General features: G+C 39.4%; 1 protein-coding gene across 14 annotated transcripts in view; it reads right to left on the reverse strand.

The window, feature by feature from the left end:
• NTRK2 (neurotrophic receptor tyrosine kinase 2) overlaps nucleotides 1–21,850 on the reverse strand; it is a 352,900-nt gene that overhangs the window by 256,302 nt on the left and 74,748 nt on the right. For all 14 annotated transcript variants that reach the window (XM_078367487.1, XM_078367483.1, XM_035303487.3 and 11 more), the window contains 2 exons: nucleotides 21,585–21,685; nucleotides 14,927–15,026 (listed from right to left, as the gene is read on the reverse strand). In XM_078367487.1, the coding sequence (XP_078223613.1) occupies nucleotides 14,927–15,026; nucleotides 21,585–21,685 (201 nt within the window). The remainder of the gene's footprint in view (nucleotides 1–14,926; nucleotides 15,027–21,584; nucleotides 21,686–21,850) is intronic.

Below are 21,850 nucleotides of genomic sequence, written 5' to 3' on the forward strand. Positions count from 1 at the left end.
CCACCCAGATTCTGTCAAAAATCGCACAAAAATCTCTCTGTATATAACAAAGCGACATGACTCAAGCTTTTATTAGAAATTATTTTCAATCACTCCCATTCTGGGAAATTAAGTCTGGCATTTTATAATGTATTTTATCTCTTCCTAAAGAGACAGTCTCCTTTCATTTTAGTAAGTCATAAACTTTGATGTCAGAATGCCTCCTTGATAGCTCTAGAAATAGAAGTTTTAATGCCCAGGGAGGGAAGGAGAGTTAGCAAGAAGGTTGGAAGAGCTAACCATTAACATCACAAGACGTGGGCTTGAATTGTGGTCCTACCAATTACTAGCTCTGTAATTTGGGCACGTGAATAAATTTATGGACTTGAATTAACTTATCCTTAAAATGCAAGATTATTATGAAAAGTGGAAAAAATAGGTCAAGGATCTGGCCCACTATGGCCCTCTCAATAGATGGTAACTATAATCTACACCTCAATTCATTTTTAAATTAACTTTTAAGACTCCCCTGCTTGCCCATATATAGTCCAAATTAGCAAATGAGAAACAAAAATAGTTTTAGAGATGCTGATAAATGGCATCAAATAACATATTAAATTTCTTAGTTATTCCAGCACTGTCTTTGGCCAGTTCCTCAGAAGTAGACACAGAGTGGAGTGTTCATGGCAAGTGATTTATTAAGGAGGGGCTCCCAGGAGAGGTGAACAGGAAGGGGAGGAAGAAGCCAAGCAAGGCTGCAATTTCAGGTGAAATCTCAGCCTCCGCCTGATCCTATGGAGAACAGTGGTGTGTAAATTATACCACAGATCCTGCAGAGAACTTGTAAATTATACCACAGAATTTGCCGAGACTTAAGACAAGAGGATAATCTTTCAAACTCCTTTATCACTCATCAGAAAAGCCTGGCAAAGGGTTGAGGGAAGGGAGTGGAGGGCACTTAACTCCTAGCTGCTTCCAGCTGTGTGTGTGGGAGGGGTGTTCTTGCACATGCCAGGGATGGAGAGGTGCTCCACTAGCTCAATCCCGCCCTCTGAACAGGGTTCCAGGTGCTGACCCTTAGAAGCAAACATATGCAGAAGCCAGAGTGAGCACACAAGATCAGTACAAGGAGTTTGAGGGTACCCGAGCAAAGCACTGATGACAGCTGCAATATGAATCCAGAAAACGCTGTGGAGATGTGTCTGTGTCACCTCTTCCTTTAGCTCATAAGAGTTTGCTCATCACCAAATTATGTGCATTTAACTGTAAATCAAGTCATTTGTTTCCCTTTGGTGATTTATAAAGAACTAAGTTTGAAATCAATACTTTCTGAGAGTATAAAATTCAGTTTTGAAGGTTTGCCTTCAGGTATCAAAAATGAGCTCCTCAACCCACTACTCTTGGTTTTCTGCAGAAGAACATTGTGCCAGTTCCTAATAGTGGGTACAGACCCTGCTTAGACTGAAGCAGTGGGGAAGGGCACTGGCTAACTCCTCAAATACCAAGAGAAACACTGGCAGCAATAACTCCTTGGCTCTTTCATATATGCATATTCATTTAGCCAACCACACCACTCAGATTCCGGGACACTGTTTGAATTGAGTTGTATCATCTATGCATTTGGTTAACACACATCTACAGTACAGAGATTCAAGACTCTGCCTTATTCAGATAAATTCTTGTCATTTAAAAAAATAGAATTTCTTATCCCTCTACATCCTCATCTATAGAAAGGAAACCTGGCTTGGCTTCAGGGTGATCATTCAGGGACTCAGTGGAGACAGCCAAGTGGGTCAGTAGATTGGGTCATAAGACCACTTTAGGACTAACTAATACACTATTATGAATGATTATAGAAATGTGAACTATCAGAAAAGCTTTTTTTTCGTGATGGAGTCTCACTCTGTCTCCCAGGCTGGAGTGCAGTGGTGCGATCTCTGCTCATGGCAACTCTGCCACCCACGGTTCAAGCAATTCTCCTGCTTCAGCCACCCGAGTAGCTGGGACTACAGGCACGTGCCACCATGTCTGACTAATTTTTTTGTATTTTTAGTAGAGATGGTGTTTCACCGTGTTAGCCAGGGTGGTCTTGATCTCCTGACTTTGTGCTGGGATTACAGGCATGAGCCACTGCGCCCAACCCGGAATAATTTTTAAGTAACACATGCAGTTAATTTGTTAGGGTTACAAGTAGTTCCATACACTGCCTTTAAAATTTTTTCCAATAATGTTTGTAATTTGACCATGTATAATTTAAGGCAATTCCATCAACTCATCTGAAAGACCAGCATCCAATCATTGCCTCAAGGAAGAGTCATCAAGGCAGAACTAGAATGAAGGAGCTGAAATTCTTGGCCAAGGCCAGATTGCTCTCCTTTAAAAAATATTAATGAAATAGGACCAGAAGAAATGACTGAATTAGAAAAACACTTTCTGCAACCCTTAGAAATTAAGGCGCTTTTAGGAAAGGATATTAAGCCCAGTAGGTTCAAGTTTTAGGAGGATAGGATATTTGCTAGATGTCAAATTATCACCCTACAAATCACCTATGAATTCCAAAGGGGAAAACAAACTTGTATTTATAAAGAAAAGACCTGGTGGTCACCATCTTCAAAAGGTAATCCAACTTCCACTGATAGTATTAACACCTGACACAATGTGATTCCACATGTGACACAAGGTGAACTGCATATCATCTTCTGTGATGTTTTCTTCCCAGAACCTCTCTTTAGGTTTGAATCTAACCAAACCTATAGAAATAACTTTTGGTTTATAGGAAATACAGAAGGTAAATGGCAAGTTGAAGAATACCAAAGAAAACAATCACACAGAGCCAGAATGAGGAACATTCTGCAGGGTAACTGCCTAGTCTCTACAAAGAGTCAATGTAAGGCAGAGGCCATGTCCTGGACTACAAGGGAACAAAGAAACTCAATGAAATAATGCAATACATGAACTCTGAGTTGACCTCGGTTTGATATATAAGTAGCTATAATAGGCATTTTTAAATCATTGGGGGAAATTCTGAGGATACTCTAGGAAACATCTGTTATTACAGGGTTATCTTAATTTCCTTGAGCACAATGATAATGGTATTGTGGCTGTGGTTTGAGGATATCGTGTCCTCAGTTTTAGAAAAAACACGCTGGAGAATTTAGGAGTGACAGATCATGATAGCGTCGGTTTATTTTTCAATAACAAGATGTTAAGCAGAGATTGAATCTAGGTGTTGAGTGTATGAATATTTACTGTTAGTATTATTTCAACTTTTATTCATATTGAAACTTTTATAGTAAAAAGCTGCAAGAAAAAAACAAGATTGATATGTATGATGAAAAATATTTGAAAGAAGATGAAATCAAAAAAATCATTTTTCATGTTTTTCCTGTCCCCATAGGAAATAGGAAGAGCATCAGCGGGGCGAAAAAAAGTTAGATACAGGCAGAAAGAGTCCTTAACCTCTCCCTGGGTCAAGTATGAGGATTTATGAAACACAGAGCCCTGAATCAGATTTAGAGTTTGAAAAAGAAGAATCCTGAGGACCCCTGTCTTAGAAGACCAGAAAATGTGTCCAGAAGTCAGAGCAATCCCAAGCCTGTAATGGCATGAGAGTAATAAAGCAGGGGAAGCTGCAAAGCGTGTCTACGCAGAGAGAGTGGGGACCAATCTCAGTATTTTCCATGTCCCCAAAGCTGCAAAGACATCCTAGCAGAGAGACATGTGAGGGTGGCAGAACCTGGTTGAGGAACACAAGATTGTACACCTTTGACTTGAACAGAATGGTGGCCAAGGACAACTGCGAAGATGGACAGCCACCAGCATACAGAAATTACCACCAAGACAGTGGTTATGTCCCCTCCCCACACTATAGCACTTTATTGACCTTGCTGCATGCCCCTCACTATTTCTCAGAAAGGCAAATGCAACCTGAGTAAGGGGGAGGAAAGTGAGAGACCTGAAGTGACAGAGAAAATGTTGAATTTTTTGTGATTACCCACCATTGTCTGAGATTACCCAGAGTGGTAGATTAATTTTCTGCTACTTAGTACAAAAAGGGCTAAAAATATATACTTTCTTGAACTGTAGAAAAATAAAGTCACATGTCTCACAGGTTGTGCCTGAGATAGGTGCCTCGTCATTCTCAATCCAATCCTAGACATTTTACTGATTAATCCACCCTCTGCCAAGACATCACAGGAAAACCAAGATATAATGTGGGGGATAAATAATTATGGAATATGCACATAAATCTACCTTGAAAATCACCTTCTACTTGTCCACACTCATAGAGGAAAAGCTACATGTAAATAACACAGAAATTATTTCTTCTGGGCTATGGAATGCATAACATTTCAGTATGGAAAAACCTAACGTTTCAAGGATTTACTTCAAACGAAATGACAAAGCCATGCTATGAAGTCTGACTTAAAAGATCAAGAAACAGCCCAGCTGTTGAGCTGCTCCCTGACATCCAAACCATTCCAGGAAGAGATGGCTAAGGCAGGGCTGCTTCTCTTTGCTCTCAAGCTGGAATGCCAAAAGTATCCTTGTTTATTAGTCTATTCTCATGCTGCTAATAAAGACGTACCCAAGACTGGGTAGTTTATAAAGGTAAGATGTTTAATGGACTCACAGTTCCACATGGCTGAGGAGGCTTCACAATCGTGGTGAAAGATGAAGGAAGAGCAAAAGCACTTCTTACATGACAGCAAGCAAGAGAGAGCTTGTGTAGGGGAATTGCCCTTTATAAAAAACCCTCAGATCACATGAGACTTACTCACTATCATGAGAACAGCATGGAACAGACCGACCCCCTGATTCAATTACCTTCCACCAGGTCCTTCCCAAGACCCATGGGAATTATGGGAGTGCAATCCAGCACTTTGGGAGGCTGAGGTGGGTGGATCACGAGGTCAAGAAATCGAGACCATCCTGGTCAGCATGGTGAAACTCTGTCTCTACTAAAAATACAAAAAAATTAGCTGGGCATGATGGCGCATGCCTGTAGTCCCAGCTACTCGGGAGGCTGAGGCAGGAGAACTGCCTGAACCCAGGAGGCAGAGGTTGCAGTGAGCCAAGATCATGCCATTGCACTCCAGCCTGGATAACAAGAGAGAAACTCCGTCTCAAAAAAAAAAAAAAAAAAGATGATATTTGGATGGGGATATAGCCAAACCGTATCACCCTGACAAGATGCATGTTACCTGCAAATTAACAGTAAACAGACTCACTGGGAATGCCAACTAAATAAGAAATGCGTTCTATTGATAACTTAGAGGCAATATTTTCTTGAACTGACCACACATTTGAAGGTATACCCAGGGATACTTTGTGTTGACCCCAGAAGCAGTATTTTATATGTCAACATTAAGGAGACTGTGGCTCCAAAATAGAGAAAAAAGATTACATCATTACACACCAAAATAATAAAGGATCTCACCAGAAGTGCAGGGCAGACTTTTGTAGTGAGTGTGTGACTGTACATAATGGTTTTGTAACAGAATGGCAGATATTAAAGCTGGAGGGGAGCCTCAGATGATTCTCCGTCCTGTACTATTATAATATTTCTGGTCTTTAGGCAATTTTCTTTTACAGGCAATCCAGGAAGCAAGTTCAGTTGGGTGGTTGACTATACTTAAGTCTTGCCAGGACTTCTAAAGTTGACAACCACAACCGTAAATAGAAACACTACTTTATTCTCAACATTCTCCCTCTCCACACCACTTCCACCCCTGAAGTCACCCCATTCCTTCCTTCCTTACGCTGTGACTGAAGACAGAGATGACTCTTCTCCTTCAATCCAGGATATTAATGTCTTTAAAAAGACTTAAAGAGTTGAAATAGAGATCAGGCCACTGACTCACTGGCTCATTCTCACTCTCATTCTCTTTGTCCCAAGGCCACTAAATTCCCAGATGATCATAGAAAAGGCCAATGAGTTTCTGCTTTTGCTGATGCTTTGATAAAAACGAAGGTCTTCCACCGCCATTAGCCTGTCCAAGTCTTGGCTTCTCTCACAGAAAATGCAGGGTATATGGTTATAATAATATGGATGACAATCTATGGCATAAGGAAGAATTAATTTCTCCAGAATCCCTCTTTTCCTCTCTAGCAGGCTGTAGACACATCAGAATTAAAGCCTATTTTTTAAACAAATCATTTTAGCAGTTGCAATCCCTTCTGTGCAAAAGGGAAACACATTAGAAGTTTCCATGAGGTCGTGTTTTTAGATCTAAACTAGTGGGTGTTGGGGGAAGTCCCATCCCCCGCCCACCTCCGCACTTTCCACCTCTTTACTTCAGTAAATATTCCTCCCCCCAAAAACTGCTAAAACTTACCTACCAAATCAATCAATCAATGAAACAAGTTATTTCATAAACCCCAAAGCAAATTAAGCAACAAATTCTTCAGAGGGCAATAAAATTAAGAATTTCCAATAATTCACACATAGTATATTTAAGGGCTGAAGGGCTTAAAATAAGCACAAGTACAAGCACATTTGTATTCATGATACATACCCATAAAGTAGAGATACATTGTAATTACAATTTTTTTCTATGGACTCAACTAATTAACCTGTAAACACTAATATACATTGTGTACATTTGTGACATTTTTCTGCAGTCCAGACTCAATATGAATTCAACAGGAATCCCCCTATAATCTTTTTTTAATAATGTATTACTAAAACATAAATCTGAAAAATAACTAACTCATGAAATTAAAGAGCCAGATACTAAACTAAGCACTGATTTAATTCTTATAATCCCCTGAAAGGTGAGTATTATTCCCACCATTTACCAAAGAGGAATTCAGATTTAGAGTTTAACAATTTACCCAAAATGTTGATGAGCAGGTGGGAGATCTAGGATTTAAACCCAAGCTTCTTTGATTCATATGTCTTCAATATTACTTTCCTATACACTCCTAGGGTTGAAGATTCAGGAGTTAACAACTTACAAACATGAAGGATGTGCATTATTCAAACAGGCTGTCTTCCGAAGTGCCATGTGACAATTCTGCTGATTTAGAGCTAAATGTATTCCCATAGTCATTTAGTATTCTTGCCCAAAATAAAGCAAGATAAAATCAAAGCATATGTTAGAATTTAAGCCAAGTTATTATCTGTCTTCATAAATTCTGAAAAGCTTTTCCACCAAAATCAGATGTTAGGAATGAGATGGAAGAAAAACAAGAGAGGAAAAAATATAAAATTAGAAAGCACAGAGATGTAGGACAAAATGATAGGAAAAACAGTGAAAGGTAAAAGAGAATGGAAGGGGGAAGAGAAGAAGAAAACCAAAAGATTTTCAGGTTTTGAAAGTCCTGTTTGAAATAGGCCATGAGCTATGTGAGAAGGACAAAGCAAATTTCCCTCCAGGTTAATGAAAGACCAAAGAAGTGGTAACAATATTTCCTGACTTTTAAGTACAAAATCTAATTTTTTAAAGGATCTTTCACCTTTTAGTCAAAATAGTAGCATGGGAAGTCCCTAACAATATTGCATGCACTTTCTACATTGCAGGCAAACATGAGCTCTCATATGCATCCTGCTGGGGTTGTGGTAATGCCCAGGTAAGACAGACAATCAAAAGGTAGACTTCATCCACCTACAAGCCTAAAGGCAGAGATCCTGATTCTTTTGCTTCCTGTCTGGACTGCTCTAGCCAATTCTTAGAAGTCTGACACACATTTTCAATATGTTGTAAAGAATAAGCATCTTCTGCTCTGAGTTAGACATAAGCCAAATGTTGGCAGGGAAAGAAGTAAGAGGCTTTGGAAAGTAGATCCTCACCTCACAAACACAGGGGAAAAGCTTTCTATAGCATCACCAAACAACAGAAAAGGAACATTTGGGCTAATTCTTTTCTGTACTTTCATTTTCATTTTATTATATTACTCAATGACTCTTTCAACTGAATGTCTTTTCTGAAATTTCCAAGGACTTAATTTGTATTGACAAATTTTGTTGCCTCTTAAGAGAGTGCTGAGATAGACTTTGAACTCCATTTGAAACTGGGAGGAGAGTAATTCAACAAAGGTTTCTGGGAAAACTCATTTTCTCTGATACTATTTTGTGTGATTTATATTCCCACGTTATAAGAAAGAACCAGCAAAGTTCCTTACTTGTTTTACAAAGAAAGAGCTAATCGCTGAGTTTTTCAAAATATCTTTTTGCTTTATTAGTGGTTTTCTGATACAAGAAATTTAAAATATCACTATTCATCTCTATGAAAATGTCACACTAAAATTTATTCAAATATTTTTATTCTGTATGTCTCTGAAAAAGAGAGGACTACTTCATAGCAAATTTTAATAAAAGGATTATAAAAAGACTTAAGGGCTAAGTTTAAAAAATACACAGAGTAAAAAACTAGTGAAAGAAATATTTAAAAATAGGTTTACCATATTAGAGCAAGAAAGATCTTCCTAAGCAAGACACAACTTACATGGGAAAGATGGGCAGATTTGCTCTATAAAAAGGGAAATTTCTTTGATTACCAAAAGGTACTATCAAAAAGTCAAAAGACTAGAAGAAAATATTAGCCGCAAACATTACGAATAAATAAATATGTGTATAATTGACAAAGTATTTCTCTAACTCAACAATAAAAATAAACATTACTCTTATTCTTCACATGATAAAGATGCCTAAATTAATTATTGATCAAAGTCTCATCTTAATTAAAAGTAGCCAAAAGATTGATAATATTCAATATAGATCAGAGTAATAAATGAAGGGGTATCCTTACATACTGTTAGTGGGAGACTAACTTGGAAAGGCATTTATACAAGATAATCTATCCATGTTTAAACATATATAGAGTTTAAACATATAATCTATACATGTTTAAACATATATACACAGGTTTATACTCCTAGAGGAAAGGTATATCCATTTCTAAGAATCTATCTTTATACCAAAGGTATTATTTGAAATAATTTTCTGAAAACTTGGTAAAAATGTAAATATCCATTAAAGGAAGAAAAGTCAAATAAATCATAATTCATCAATAATAATAATAACATTATCTATTTATAGAGCAATAACTAAGTGCCAGAAATGTTCCCAAGTGGTTTACATAAATAAGCTCAGTTTTTCTTCACAACAACCTTGTGGGTTAGGTATTAGGACTGCCCCATTACAGATGGAAATACCAAGGCATGAGATACTTGCTCAAAGTCCACAGCTTGTAAGAGGCAGAGCCAGGTTTCAGATCCAAGTAGCCTGATACCAGACTACTGGGAAATACCATTAAGTAGAATGTAGTAGATAGCTAGGTACTAATACAGAAAAATTTACAAGGCAAATTGTTACCAAAAACAAAATTACAGAACAAGATTGGTATTATAATTTCCTTATGAAACCAAAAATGAAGCTATGTATTTTATTATTTACATACCGTATGCACTCTATAAAGAAAGTTATTGGCTGAGCGCGGTGGCTCAAGCCTGTAATCCCAGCACTTTGGGAGGCCGAGGCGGGTGGATCACAAGGTCAGGAAATCGAGACCATCCTGGTCAACATGGTGAAACCCCGTCTCTACTAAAAAATTTTTAAAAAATTAGCTGGGTATGGTGGCGCGTGCCTGTAATCCCAGCTACTCAGGAGGCTGAGGCAGGAGAATTGCCTGAACCCAGGAGGCGGAGGTTGCCGTGAGCCGAGATCGCGCCATTGCACTCCAGCCTGGGTAACAAGCGCGAAACTCCGTCTCAAAAAAAGAAAAAGAAAAGAAAGAAAGAAAGTTATTACTAGGAGTGGAAATGGTCATGGCAGAAGAAGGAGATGGGAGCATCCATTTTTATGTTTATGTATTTCTAAACTGCTTGAAATGTTAGGAAACAAGAATGCATTCAATTATTACCATTCCAAATTTTGATGGTATTTTTCTTTAAAAAAAAGAAGGAAGGGATGCATATGGAAAACAGTTTGTCCTTACAGATGTTTCTACAACTGGGTTTCTGGCTTTTGGTCACATTTTTTTCCTCTTAAAAGTTGATCCAAATATCTGTTAAACCCAACCTCTTAAACGTTCCAGAATTGTTTTCAGCTCATATAAAAGGCTTTAAACTTCAACCTCTTTAGCTTTAGCCCCACTATGTTTATGACTATTTTTAAATAGGCAGATTTTTGGTTGTTATTGAAAGACACCCAGAAGATCATTTATAAGAACAGAAAGTTGAACTATGGATCTTGAGTCTGGACTTGGGAAAACCCAGATCTGCATCACTAGGCGGGATCGCTTTCCAGCCTTTACTAACTGAAAACCTCCAATGCTCAAGTAGCACAAATGAATGTGTATAGGGCAGTTTACATCCAAGAATCAGAGGCTGCAGAGGAAATTTGTGCAGGCTATCAACACTGAGTGAGAAGAAAGCTGCTTCTTCTGGTTTCTTCTACAGGGACTTCTTAGGATCATTTAGATATTTCACTCTAGAGTGACAAAGACTGCATTAGTACTTAGGAATTAGATATCATACATAGACTTCCATCAGGAAATGTAAATAACCCAAAACTGATAGCTGAAACTATCCTCTAGTAGGGTGATGAGTGCCAAGCTCCCTCCTCCCTGCTGGTTCCCTTATATTTTTTGCAACCCTGTAAAAATAATCAATGCCACAGGCAGGGCTCCCAACGTGGAGCACCCTTTGAAGGCTTGGCAGCCCTGGTGCTCCTCAGTGCTTCCATTTCCCCTTCACATGCACTCCTACATCTTCAATGAAGACAAGGAGCCAGGAAGCAATGTGAGAGCTAAACACAAGACTTGGTTACGGCACAAGGACAGCATTCAAAGGTCTGGTTGCCTATTCCTTTGGCAATGGAGCTATTTGGAAAATTCTTTCAGCCCTACTTCAGTGAAAACTAAAATTAAAACAAATCAGAGGCAGCCTTAGAAGAAAAGGGATAGTATTATGCATTTTTATATAGAGATATTGATACGGACATAGATAGATTTGGTATAAATTTTACATATCCATATTAAACATACGTATGAGTAATCCCTACATAGATGGCCAACACTAACAGAGGGGCATCATTTGTGGCTTCTGCAATTACGGTAGCTATGTATCAACCAAAAAAGCAATAGGACAGTGTAAAGGCACAGAAATGAACATGGAAAAACAGACTGGGAGAAATTCTACCCCTTGACATCTATATTGAAACAGCCTATTGGACACTACCAGCAAGAAACTTAAACTCTATAGAGCAAGAATAAAATCTAAATTCTCGGTTCACAGCATGATATGATCCCCAGTCTGGCACTTCGGCCGACTTCAGAACTGGAAAAATGACATATTCTAAAATCATACATTCAAAGGTAGGAAGGTAGAAATTGAAGATATTCATATGCAAGATAAAAAGTCAAAGTGAATCCTCCAAACTTAAACAATGACAATAGTTTAAAACAGTGTGTGAAAACCTACATACCCTAAGACAAAACCTGGACAAATTGACCTCCTGTCTATGGCCATGACTCATATGGAATAATCTTAAAAAAGAGGAGGGACTTTGACTCTTTTAGAAACTTAGAAAAGTCTCAGGTTCTCTCTTTAGCCACTCACAGCTTGGCCATTCTCCAAATACTAACTGTTTTCCAATTACCAAACTTAGGTGGATGGACTTGAAAAATCTCTGATCATTCTGTCATTAATATGTATTGGGTACCATCTCTGGGCTAGGCACTCAGCAGATGAAGATGAACACACAAATACGAATGCTGTTGCTATGAAGCTCAAAGTTTGTGCTACCTGTTCTGGAGTGGACCATCAGCAATTTGGTTTACAACGAGTCCACAGAACAAGGAAGAAAACCTGGTGAGCTTACAGACCTGACGATCCATCTTCAAAGACAACACAGCAGCAAACTGCTTGTATTTACAAATCCAAGTCTCATTCACTAGTTTGGAATTTAGAAATCACCTCCCCCATGGGAGCAACACCATAAATAATGTTTGCAGGAGTAAGGGGTAGATCTCAGGTCAATCCATAAAGCTTGTGTTGCCCTGCATTCAGTTGTAGTGTGGTGACCTTAAGAGGTTTCTGGGGTTTGTTCCTCTGGGCCCTTCATATCAATAGCATTTAAGGTGTCATTTATATTCTCGAGGTTTCCATTACAGATTGAAGCAGCCAACACTTGAGATAAATCACACACTGCCAGGGATGGGCAAAAAGCTGTGAGCACCTACAGGTGGGCTGGCCATCTTCCTCCTGTCCCATCTGCCTCTAGCATAAGAGAATAAGGAGGGACTTAGACCCTCCCTGAAGATGCTTAGGAAGGCAGGAATTACATTCCTGAATAGCTCATCTGCACGGAAGCTACAAGCCTCTTACGTGGTGCCTAGTCTGGCCAACACTATACACAGTTCATACCGTTGTTACTAAGAAACCGCACCCAATATATTGCCTGGTTATTTTGGGAAGCAAAATAGTATTTTTACATATTCTTCCCTTTTTAAAGACATAGGTTTTTCAGGGGTAATCCCAGCTCTAATAGCATTTAAAGTACATTGACTCACATTAATGTTTAAATAGCATGCTTTATGCAGTTTCATCTGTACTAGATGCATGAACCATTTCCTCATTTCTAGATCCCCAAAGATTATCAACTCAACATCCGACTTACAAAACAATAACCCTAGATCAGGCTCTTTTTGTTCACATCATGCTACAGATAGACATGTAGCTTAAAATAGAACAGTAAGCTATTCTAAAAAAAAAAAGTCTCTGAGACAAAATTTCTAAAAATGATTTTATTCGTCTTTAGGAATGAGGGAATAAAACATATAATATGTATAGTAGTTACTGCTGTAGGAAGCCATTTGGGGTTAAGCACACGCTTTCTTATAATTCATTAAGGATGCCCTCAGGTTATACTCAGAAAATGTAGATGCTTTAGTGGTAATCACCCCAAATTATCTAAATGAAATACTGTTTCAGTCTAAGTGCTGGAGTCTCAATATGAAACATAATTTTCTTCTCTGAAAAATAAGAGTCTACGTTTCTTCTCCTCCATTGCCACATTGTAAGGAGTAGGTTGCCATTTGTTGGTAATTCTGTCAGTGGTTTTCCTAAACCAAGGGTAAGAAGAAGCTCCTAAATTTTGCTCCATGGATACACAAAGCATTTGCTGAGTTCCCAGAAGAATCTGGATATATCCTCTCTCCAAAAAGCTCATGAGATGAAATATCTCAAACTAAACCCTTCGAGACTGGAAATTCTACTGCTAGGAGTTGGTAGTCTCCAGTGAAATCTATATATTAGAGACATCAAGTCCAAGTGCCTCTAAGGAAAGCAAGCACCTGATAAACATGAGAACCGCCATATGCCATGGTAGGGAGCAGCATGCTCAGAGCAGCCGTCTAACCTGGGCCTGGGTGCAGCCGAGACATGGGGATCCCAAAAAATCTGCAAAGCTGTGGGTGAGTTTGGTTTGCAGGGTCTCTCCCAACACCTTGTCACACTCTGAAGGGGATCTGGCAGCCCATATTTACTGTAGAGAACAGTGATTATCTACACTGTTGTGTAGAGAACCCAACAACCAGGGCAAGCAAGATAAGTATCCTCTAGAAACTGTTAGAAATGCCAGTTCTCAGGTGCACTCCAGACGTGCTAAAGCAGAAACTCTAGGGGTAGCCCAGGAATCCATGTTTTCTCAAGTCCTGCAGGAGGTTTTGGCACACCGTCAAGTTTGAGAACCACCCCACAGGATGAATTAAAATCACTGTGGGGTCATCCCTCTCCCAAGCCTTATTTATAATTGGATCATGAAAGATCTTTCCTCCCCTGAAAAATCTTCAAGGAACAGCTGGCCAAGGAGGAACCAGGATGAGGTTTCAGGAGTTATTTTAAGTCCCAGTTTACCATCACTCTTCCCTGTTCGTTTCTGGCTTCGAAATGTTCACAGGCACCAACAAAGGGAAAAGAGGAAACATCCGAAATAGATCTGCTCTATCCCAGATGTCAGTGTATGCCGGGCAACCTACTGCTACTGAAACCTTCCCTTCCAAGTAAATAGCAATATTAGCAACATTAACTGTAGTTCTAACAGACCATACAGATAAAGAAAATCCGCCAGACCTATTCTCCAATGCAACTAAGACACCACTAAACCTATTTCCCATTCAGACATTTTTAAATAGCGTTCCCATTTAGATGCTTTTAAATAGTGTCTATCTAAAGGAGACCACACACAATACAACACTAATGTATTTCCCAATACATACTTTTAAACTTCAGAGAAAATGGTTTTAAATCATTGAAACTTAAACCACTAAATCACTGCTCCAAGACACTTTTTATGTAACAAGAAATTTATACAAGTTTTCCTCCTAAAATTAATTTTAAATCCACTAAAATAAAATTCCAGTTGTCTATTTTGGGTCAATATACTGCCTAATTTTTAATCCAGCCCTGATAATTTTTCCACTTAAATTTTTAAAAAGCTATGTGTTCATGAAGCTTCCGTGTACCACCAATAGCTGTTCTTATATTGCTTCATAACACTGTTGTTTAAATTTCAAAGAATGAGGATCTGGAAAGGCAGGAGCAACACCAAAATTGTACCATTGAAGATTTAGAAAGCAAATGTACAGCAGAATAGACCTTTTCGCACAAAATACACACGTCCAGGCTATCCTACCACCACTGAGTCTCACCTGCCTTTCTGGCGCAAAAGAAACAGCAAGCACTATTTCTTGGCCATATCATTATTAGTCCCTGGTTCTGTCTTCTGGGACAACTGTCCTCATGGAAAAGTGGGTAGTGCTGAGTAATCAACATTATTTTTCTCTGTCTCAATTTGCAGTATCAAAGCCTTGTTGCTATTTTTTAGCCTTAAAACCTAATCATCATAAATCTAGCTGCTTCCTTCTTTAGTGGCAATTAGCATTAGTCATAAGCCAAAAATGATCCACATAAGATGCTAAATAAACACAACCCTTCTTACCTTTCATGCCAAACTTGGAGTGCCTTGCCAACTTAAGCAGAAACAGCATCACCAAAAGGCAAAATCCCACCACAGACGCAATCACCACCACAGCATAGACCTAGAGAAAGGAAGGGAGGGTGGTTATAACCTGTAATCATATGATAGTGTTGATGATGATGATGATACAGGCAGTTCATATTTATTGAATGCTTACCACTTGTTCTTATAATAGTCTTGTGTATACCAACTCACTGAATTTTCAACAACCCTATAGCGAAGTATGTAAGACCTATTGTTATGCCTACTTTACAAATGAGAAAACATACGTTAAACCTTGTGAAAATGGTTATCCAATTGGTATTTTAAAAATATTACATCTCTCTCTCCATCTATGAGGTGGGCAGAGACAGAGAGAGAGAGAATATGAAACATGGATGGCAAAATACTGCTGATTTTTCTGTGTGTGTGACAGGGTCTCATTTTGTTGCCCAGGCTGGAGTGCAGTAGTACAATCATAGCTCACTGCAGCCTTGACCTCCAGGACTCAAGGTGTTTTCCCATCTCAGCCTCTTGAGTAGCTAGGACTATAGGTAAACACCACTATACCCAGCTCATTTTAAAATTTTTTGTAGAGACAAGGTTTTGCCATATTGCCCAGGCTGGCCTTGAAATCCTGGGCTCAAGGGATTCTTCCACCTCCGCCTCCCAAAGTTCTAAAATTATAGGCATGAGCCACTGCACCCAGCCTCATAATTTTTGAAGCCAGTAAATAATACAATGGGGTTCATTTTACTATTCTCTCTACTGAAGTGCATGCTTGAAAATTGTCCATAATAAAAAGCTTTTTGTAGGTTATTGTTGCTCTTAGAAGTCAGGATATCCTGGGAATCACTGAGTGGAACTGGAAGGGAGCAGGAGGGTGCTTTTGGGGTGAGTTCCACCTGTGAAAGCCCCTTGGGTTGTACATTTATATATGCATTTTCCTGTATATACAATATAAGCCTGAAAATTTAAGTAAATTTAAAAACTTTAAATTGTCAGGTGTGGATTACATAAGTCAAGAGAGTGGATGCAGATATATTTGAATCCTGTTGCATCCCTGAAGTGGAGATGACAGAGGTACAAATAGAAATGCAATCACTCTGCTACCATAGCTGCTGACTAAGGCATGATACTCCTCTAAGTGTATTGTAATATTTTAGAGCAAAGTGGTAAGCAGCACTGTGTCTCCTTCCAGTCTTACTCAGCCCAAAGACCTGCTTGCAAAAACAATTTGCTTCTCTAAACCAGCAGTTGGCAACCTTTTGCTGTAAAGGTCAGATGGTAAATCCTTCAGGCTTTGCCAATTTTGCAGTCTCTGTTGCAACTAAGGATCCAACTCTGCCAGTGGAGCATGAAAGCAGCCATGGATGATATGTAAACAAATGGCCATAACTTTGTTATAAAACTTTATTTACAATGACAGCAGGTGGACTTGAACATAGATGCTAATGCCTGTTCTGAGACGTCTTAGATAGCCATTCTGGCTTAAGAATCTGCGTAACAATTTTTAAGATGGATATTATTATCCCCATGAGTAGTAATCATTAGTGCCACTTGTCCAACATTTCTGGTTTTCTCTGTGTTTCTCTTTGTATGAGGCATTGCCTGGCTTGCTTGTGGTTAGATGGGTTCATGTAACTAGTTGAGACTTGTGTCACTGTCAGGGTGTAGAACTTCACTTCTTGTCCAAGATCTTAGTCTAAGGCAGTGTTTCTAAACCAGGCATGACAATATTGCCATCCAGAAGACACTTGGCCATTTGGGGTTGTCCCAGTGAGGGGGAAGGTAATACTGGCACCTAGTGGGTAGAGGCCAGGCATTATTAAACATCCTACAGTGCCCAGGGCAGCCTCCCAAACAAAGATTATTTATCCCCAAATGCCAGTAGTGCCAAAGTTGAGGAATCCTGCTCTACCTGCTCCACAGTTCTCTTTATCTCCGTCATAAAAAATAAGTGCTAACTTTTAAAAATGTGGCTTCTTCATCAGATTGGTCCTGGCACAAGGACAAGCCTGAACAGAGCTCCTACCAATACATGAAATGAAGCAAGAAAGAAACCTTTGTTGTTTTACGCCCCTAAGATGTGGAGGTTTTGTTACTGCAACAGAGCTTATTCTAACTGATATACCCATCTCATAGGGAGAAGCATTATAGGGTAGAGATTAAAACCATGGGTTCTTCCTGAGTATAAAATCTAGATTTCTCACTTATTAGCTGCATGACTTCAGAATTACTTAACCTCTCTGCATCTCATAATCTTCATGTGTAAGACGGATAATATAATATAATTATTCTACTTTGTAGGTTGTTGTAAATCCTCAATGAGTTAATGTAGATAATGGGTTTGGAAGAGTACTACAATATATAATAAATTAACATTAGCAATGATGATGATAAAAAAACTAAGAGTTAGAAAAAAAATTAAATAAGCAGCTCACAGTCACACCTCCTGAGCTTGGCAATGGAACTAACTCTGTCCAAGTATAAATCCTGTGACTTACCCACTACATTGCCTCTCCAAAGCATGTGGTTGAGAATGAAGGCAGGAAAATAAAAACATACAGCTAATTCTCTCAGGACACAATATCGGATGTCAGATGAGAACAGCATTAAATAAGTCACAGAGCACAAAAAAACACAATGCCAAGCACTTCACTGGTGTGGAGCAAAGGTACGATCATTCTCTTCTCTGGTATTTCAACTGTGAGTAGATCTCCCCCAAAATGCTTCTGCAAATGTTTGAGTACTCCGTCTCTGCAGTCCATATGAAAACAGAATAGTAGCAACTCCTGCAAAGCTAATTATGGATAAACTTAGCCATTTCACTCAAGCTGACCTCAGGACTTCGGGTATTTTTTTAAATGTTTATTTCTAACTAATGTTTTTATGGGAAAGAGATCACAGTATTTTAGCTATAAGTGTCTTTACTTTGTTATTAAATTTCAGACTTCTATACATAGAAGGAGAATACCTAAATAAACAACGTCAAACTCCATTTGATAAATAAGAAAACTGAGATGAAGGAATTAGATGATTTTCCTGGAAAGTCCTCCAACCATGCAGCAGTACCACAGTACAGTGTCTTGCCTGCTTCAGACAGTCCTTAACTGGGATTTAGGAGACCTAGATCCCTCTGTTCACAGGACACCTTGCTTTTACCAGTCATGACAGCTAGAACAGATGCTTTACTTATCCAAGCTTCCACGTCCTCATTAGATAGTAATGCCTGCCCTGGCTTCTCTACCTAGTTATAAAATGTGTAAGTCAATCTAGAAAATGGGAAGTGGGCTCTACTGCTGAAAAGCAGCTAAGGATCTGCAAATGAATACTTACAGCTACTGATGCCATTCTAAATTCAAATCCTTTAATAAACAAGGATGCCTGTGACAATGAAAAGAATCATTTCCTCAAAATCAGATTGTTTGATAATTACAGAGTTTTGTGTACCGCGCATGTATTGAGGTGGTTTTCACATGGAAGACAAGCATGGGTGAGTTTGTCTGGTTGGTTGTTTGATTGACAGGTTGGTTAGTTACTTGATGGGTTGGTTTTCATCTGAGGATATTTGTTAGGATAGAACAAGGGAGATCTGCCCTCTCCTGCAAATTCAATGAAATGCTGGAAGAGCACTTGTTGGACTAGAAACATATTTATCTTTTGTATCAGCTTCCTGGCTCTCAAACTCCTCTAATCTAATGATCCTTCCTGTGATCAAGAACTGTTTATATATAAAATATCTGAATCACACATAATTCTAACATTTTCTTTAAATTCTACAAAACACAATATTGTACCTCTCACACAGATTTTAGGAGCTTCAAGCAAAGTCATAACATACAAACTTACTGATCTTGCCTTCCAACAAAAATACTATAGATAGTTCGAACGTCATGGAGATAATGCCAATCAGGTTCCTAAATTTATCATTTGTATTAAAAAAAAAACAGAAAACTAAAGTCAACATATAATTTTGTGTAATTGGGATATGTATACACCTACAGGCTTAATACATGCTGTTTAGATTTCTTACAGAAATAAGTCTCTTACACAAAGAAATATTAAGTGGATTGGCATGGAATTAAAAACTAAAATGATTGCATAAGGCAGGAAGCAAATACCATTCCCCAGTTGACTTACCATGGTATTTGTTCTTGCTATTTCAATGTAATGCATATAGTCATCTATGGAAGCATGTGTCTTTGCATGTATATGTGTGTGCACAGGTATGAAGCATACCTCTATACTAGGTATGCATAAAGTTTCAATTGCATTGCATCTGTTTATGCATCTTCCATTTTTACTCCCAAGGCCTTGGTTCAGGTATATATCACATGTCTTTAATGCTCCACCAAACCCCTAATGGATCATTCTACTTCCAGTCCCTCTGTCCTATACTGTTCACTGCAAGTCTCGTTAGTCTGCAAAATGTACTGGGTGCCTATTAGGTGTCAAGCGGTATTCTGAGGGCTTGAGGAAACAGCTGTGAAAAAAACTGACCAGGTTGCCCCTATTAAGAGTCTTACTACAGAATCTAGAGAAGACAAAAAATACATTAAACTGCTCCAAAGAAAATGGAAGGGTACAATGGCCGCCTGCTGGTCACCTAGCTGAAGCCACATGATGGGCATCAGGAAGCAAATGCCTGAGAGGGGAGGACCACAAATGCAAAGAGCAGGCCTGGAGCACTGGAGAGAGCATGAAAAAGCCAGGTGGCAAGCAGTGAGAAGAGCTTGGGAAATGAAGTCAAAAAGCTGGGGAAAGACAAGGTCCCCCAGGGCTCATAGGCCACCATGAACAGTGTGGCTTTCATATGAAAAGCTGTTTTTTTTGTTTTGTTTTTTTCAGAAGGAGCCTTGCTTTGTCGCCAGGCGCCAGGCTGGAGTGCAATGGCACAATCTCAGCTCAGTGCAACCTCCGTCTTCCGGGTTCAAGTGCAACCTCCTGCCTAAGCCTCCTGAGTAGCTGGGACTACAGGCGCACGCCACCACTCCCAGCTAATTTTTGTATTTTAGTAGAGACAAGGTTTCACCATGCTGGCCAGGATGGTCTTGATCTCTTTACCTCGTGATCCACCCTCCTTGGCCTCCCAAAGTGCTGGGATTACAGTTGTGAGCCACCATGCCCAGCCCCATATGAAAAGCTTTACTGCAAATGCAGTAAAAGGACTCTGAGAATTATAACAAAAAAAGTGATCTGATCTGTGCTTTACAAAGATCATTCTGGCTGCTGTGTGGAGAAAGACCAGAAAACAAAACGGTGGGAGAGGGAGATTGGTTAGGAGGCTGTGTGGTCATGCAGGAAAGAACAACTGAGGCAAACTTTCTCTGTAAAGGGCCAGAAGTAAATATTTTCCACTTTGCAGGCCATATGGTCTCTGCTGCAACCACTCCATCCACCAGCAGAGCACAAGAGCAGCCACAGACAGTATATAAGTGAACACGAGTTACTGTATTCCAGTAAAACTCTATTCGTGGACAATAAAATTTTAATTTCACAAAACTTTCATGTGTTATGAAACATCATTCTTCTTTTGTTGTTTTAAGCCACTTAGAAGGTAGAAACCATTCTTAGCCTGCAAACCATAGAAAAACAGGTGGTGAGCTGGACTTGGTCAAGTTTGCCAACCTCTGGGTTAGCCCGTGACCATGGCAGTGGAGGTGAAGAGATACAGACATATTTGGGATTTATATGGAGGTAGAGCTCACAGGAAGCTCTGTGTGCATATGACATCGAGGAAAAGAAACAAGTGGAGGAAACTGTTTGGTTCAAACTAGAGCAACTGACAGACCAGTCCCATCATAGATCCCTGGGATCTTGTGACTTCCCTATTCAAAGGCTCTTCATTGCATCATACATCTACACACCTGAGACTCTGTGTCAAGACCTACAACATGGCCACAATCTACAGCTCCAACCCTGCCGTCCTGCACACGCCTTACCTTCCAAGTAAGCGCCTTCACTGTGTTTCGCCATCTACAAGCTCCTGTTCACATGCCCCCAAATGCCTTTCCCTTCCATTCCTGTATGTCCAAATCCCAACCCTCCTGCACAGGCCATGCAAAAAATCACTTGCCCCACAAAGGTTCCTCTGAGTGTCCCAGCTGCAAGGAACAAAACACCTGCTCCTCCACTTCTATCTTTGTACCGTGTTGCTCTGCTTCTATTTGTATTTGAGATGCTAATATTCACTTCTAGGATCTCTGATGTATTCTAAATAATGAATCTTAATTTCATTCATATTATTGTATCCCCTCCACTGCCTGTCCCTTCCATAAGCTACTACATCTGGTAAGCAGTCAAACTTTTACTAAGAGTTTAAGGAGACAGGTATGAAGGTGTAGTCCATGAATTATAAAACCAGTTTCCTGCTCTTCTAGTGATACCCTTCTAAAGCACAGATAATTGAAATAGCAGCCACTAACATCTAAAAGTGGTGCACAAAAGCAGGAAGTAAGTCAAAGGCCATATAACACCTGTATCACTTTTTTAAAGCATTTTTATTAATTCCTCCCACCTTTAACACCCTATTTACATACGAACAATAAAAATGTCTTATCAAAGCAGCTACATTCCTCTAACATGGAAGCATCCAAAATGCTCAAAGCCAATTCAGACACCTATTTATTCCACTCACCGAGAGATGTTCCCGACCGGTTTTATCAGTGACGTCTGTGGAAGGGATTTCATTACTTCTGTTCGTGGTATCCCCGACGTCATTTGCTGCAGTTCCATAATCTTAAGTGGGAAAAAGGGGAAAGAGAAAGAGCATGAAGCTGTCATTAGGCTGCCAACAAACACAAGGCCACAGTAAGAGCCAGAACAAAGCAAGACAAAGCACAAAGATTCCAAACCCCCGACAGCCTGGCTGTGGAGGGACGTGACCGGGCTGCTGAGTTCAAT

The sequence above is a fragment of the Callithrix jacchus genome, chromosome 1 (genome assembly GCF_049354715.1).
Source record: "Callithrix jacchus isolate 240 chromosome 1, calJac240_pri, whole genome shotgun sequence".
NCBI lineage: Eukaryota > Metazoa > Chordata > Mammalia > Primates > Cebidae > Callithrix > Callithrix jacchus.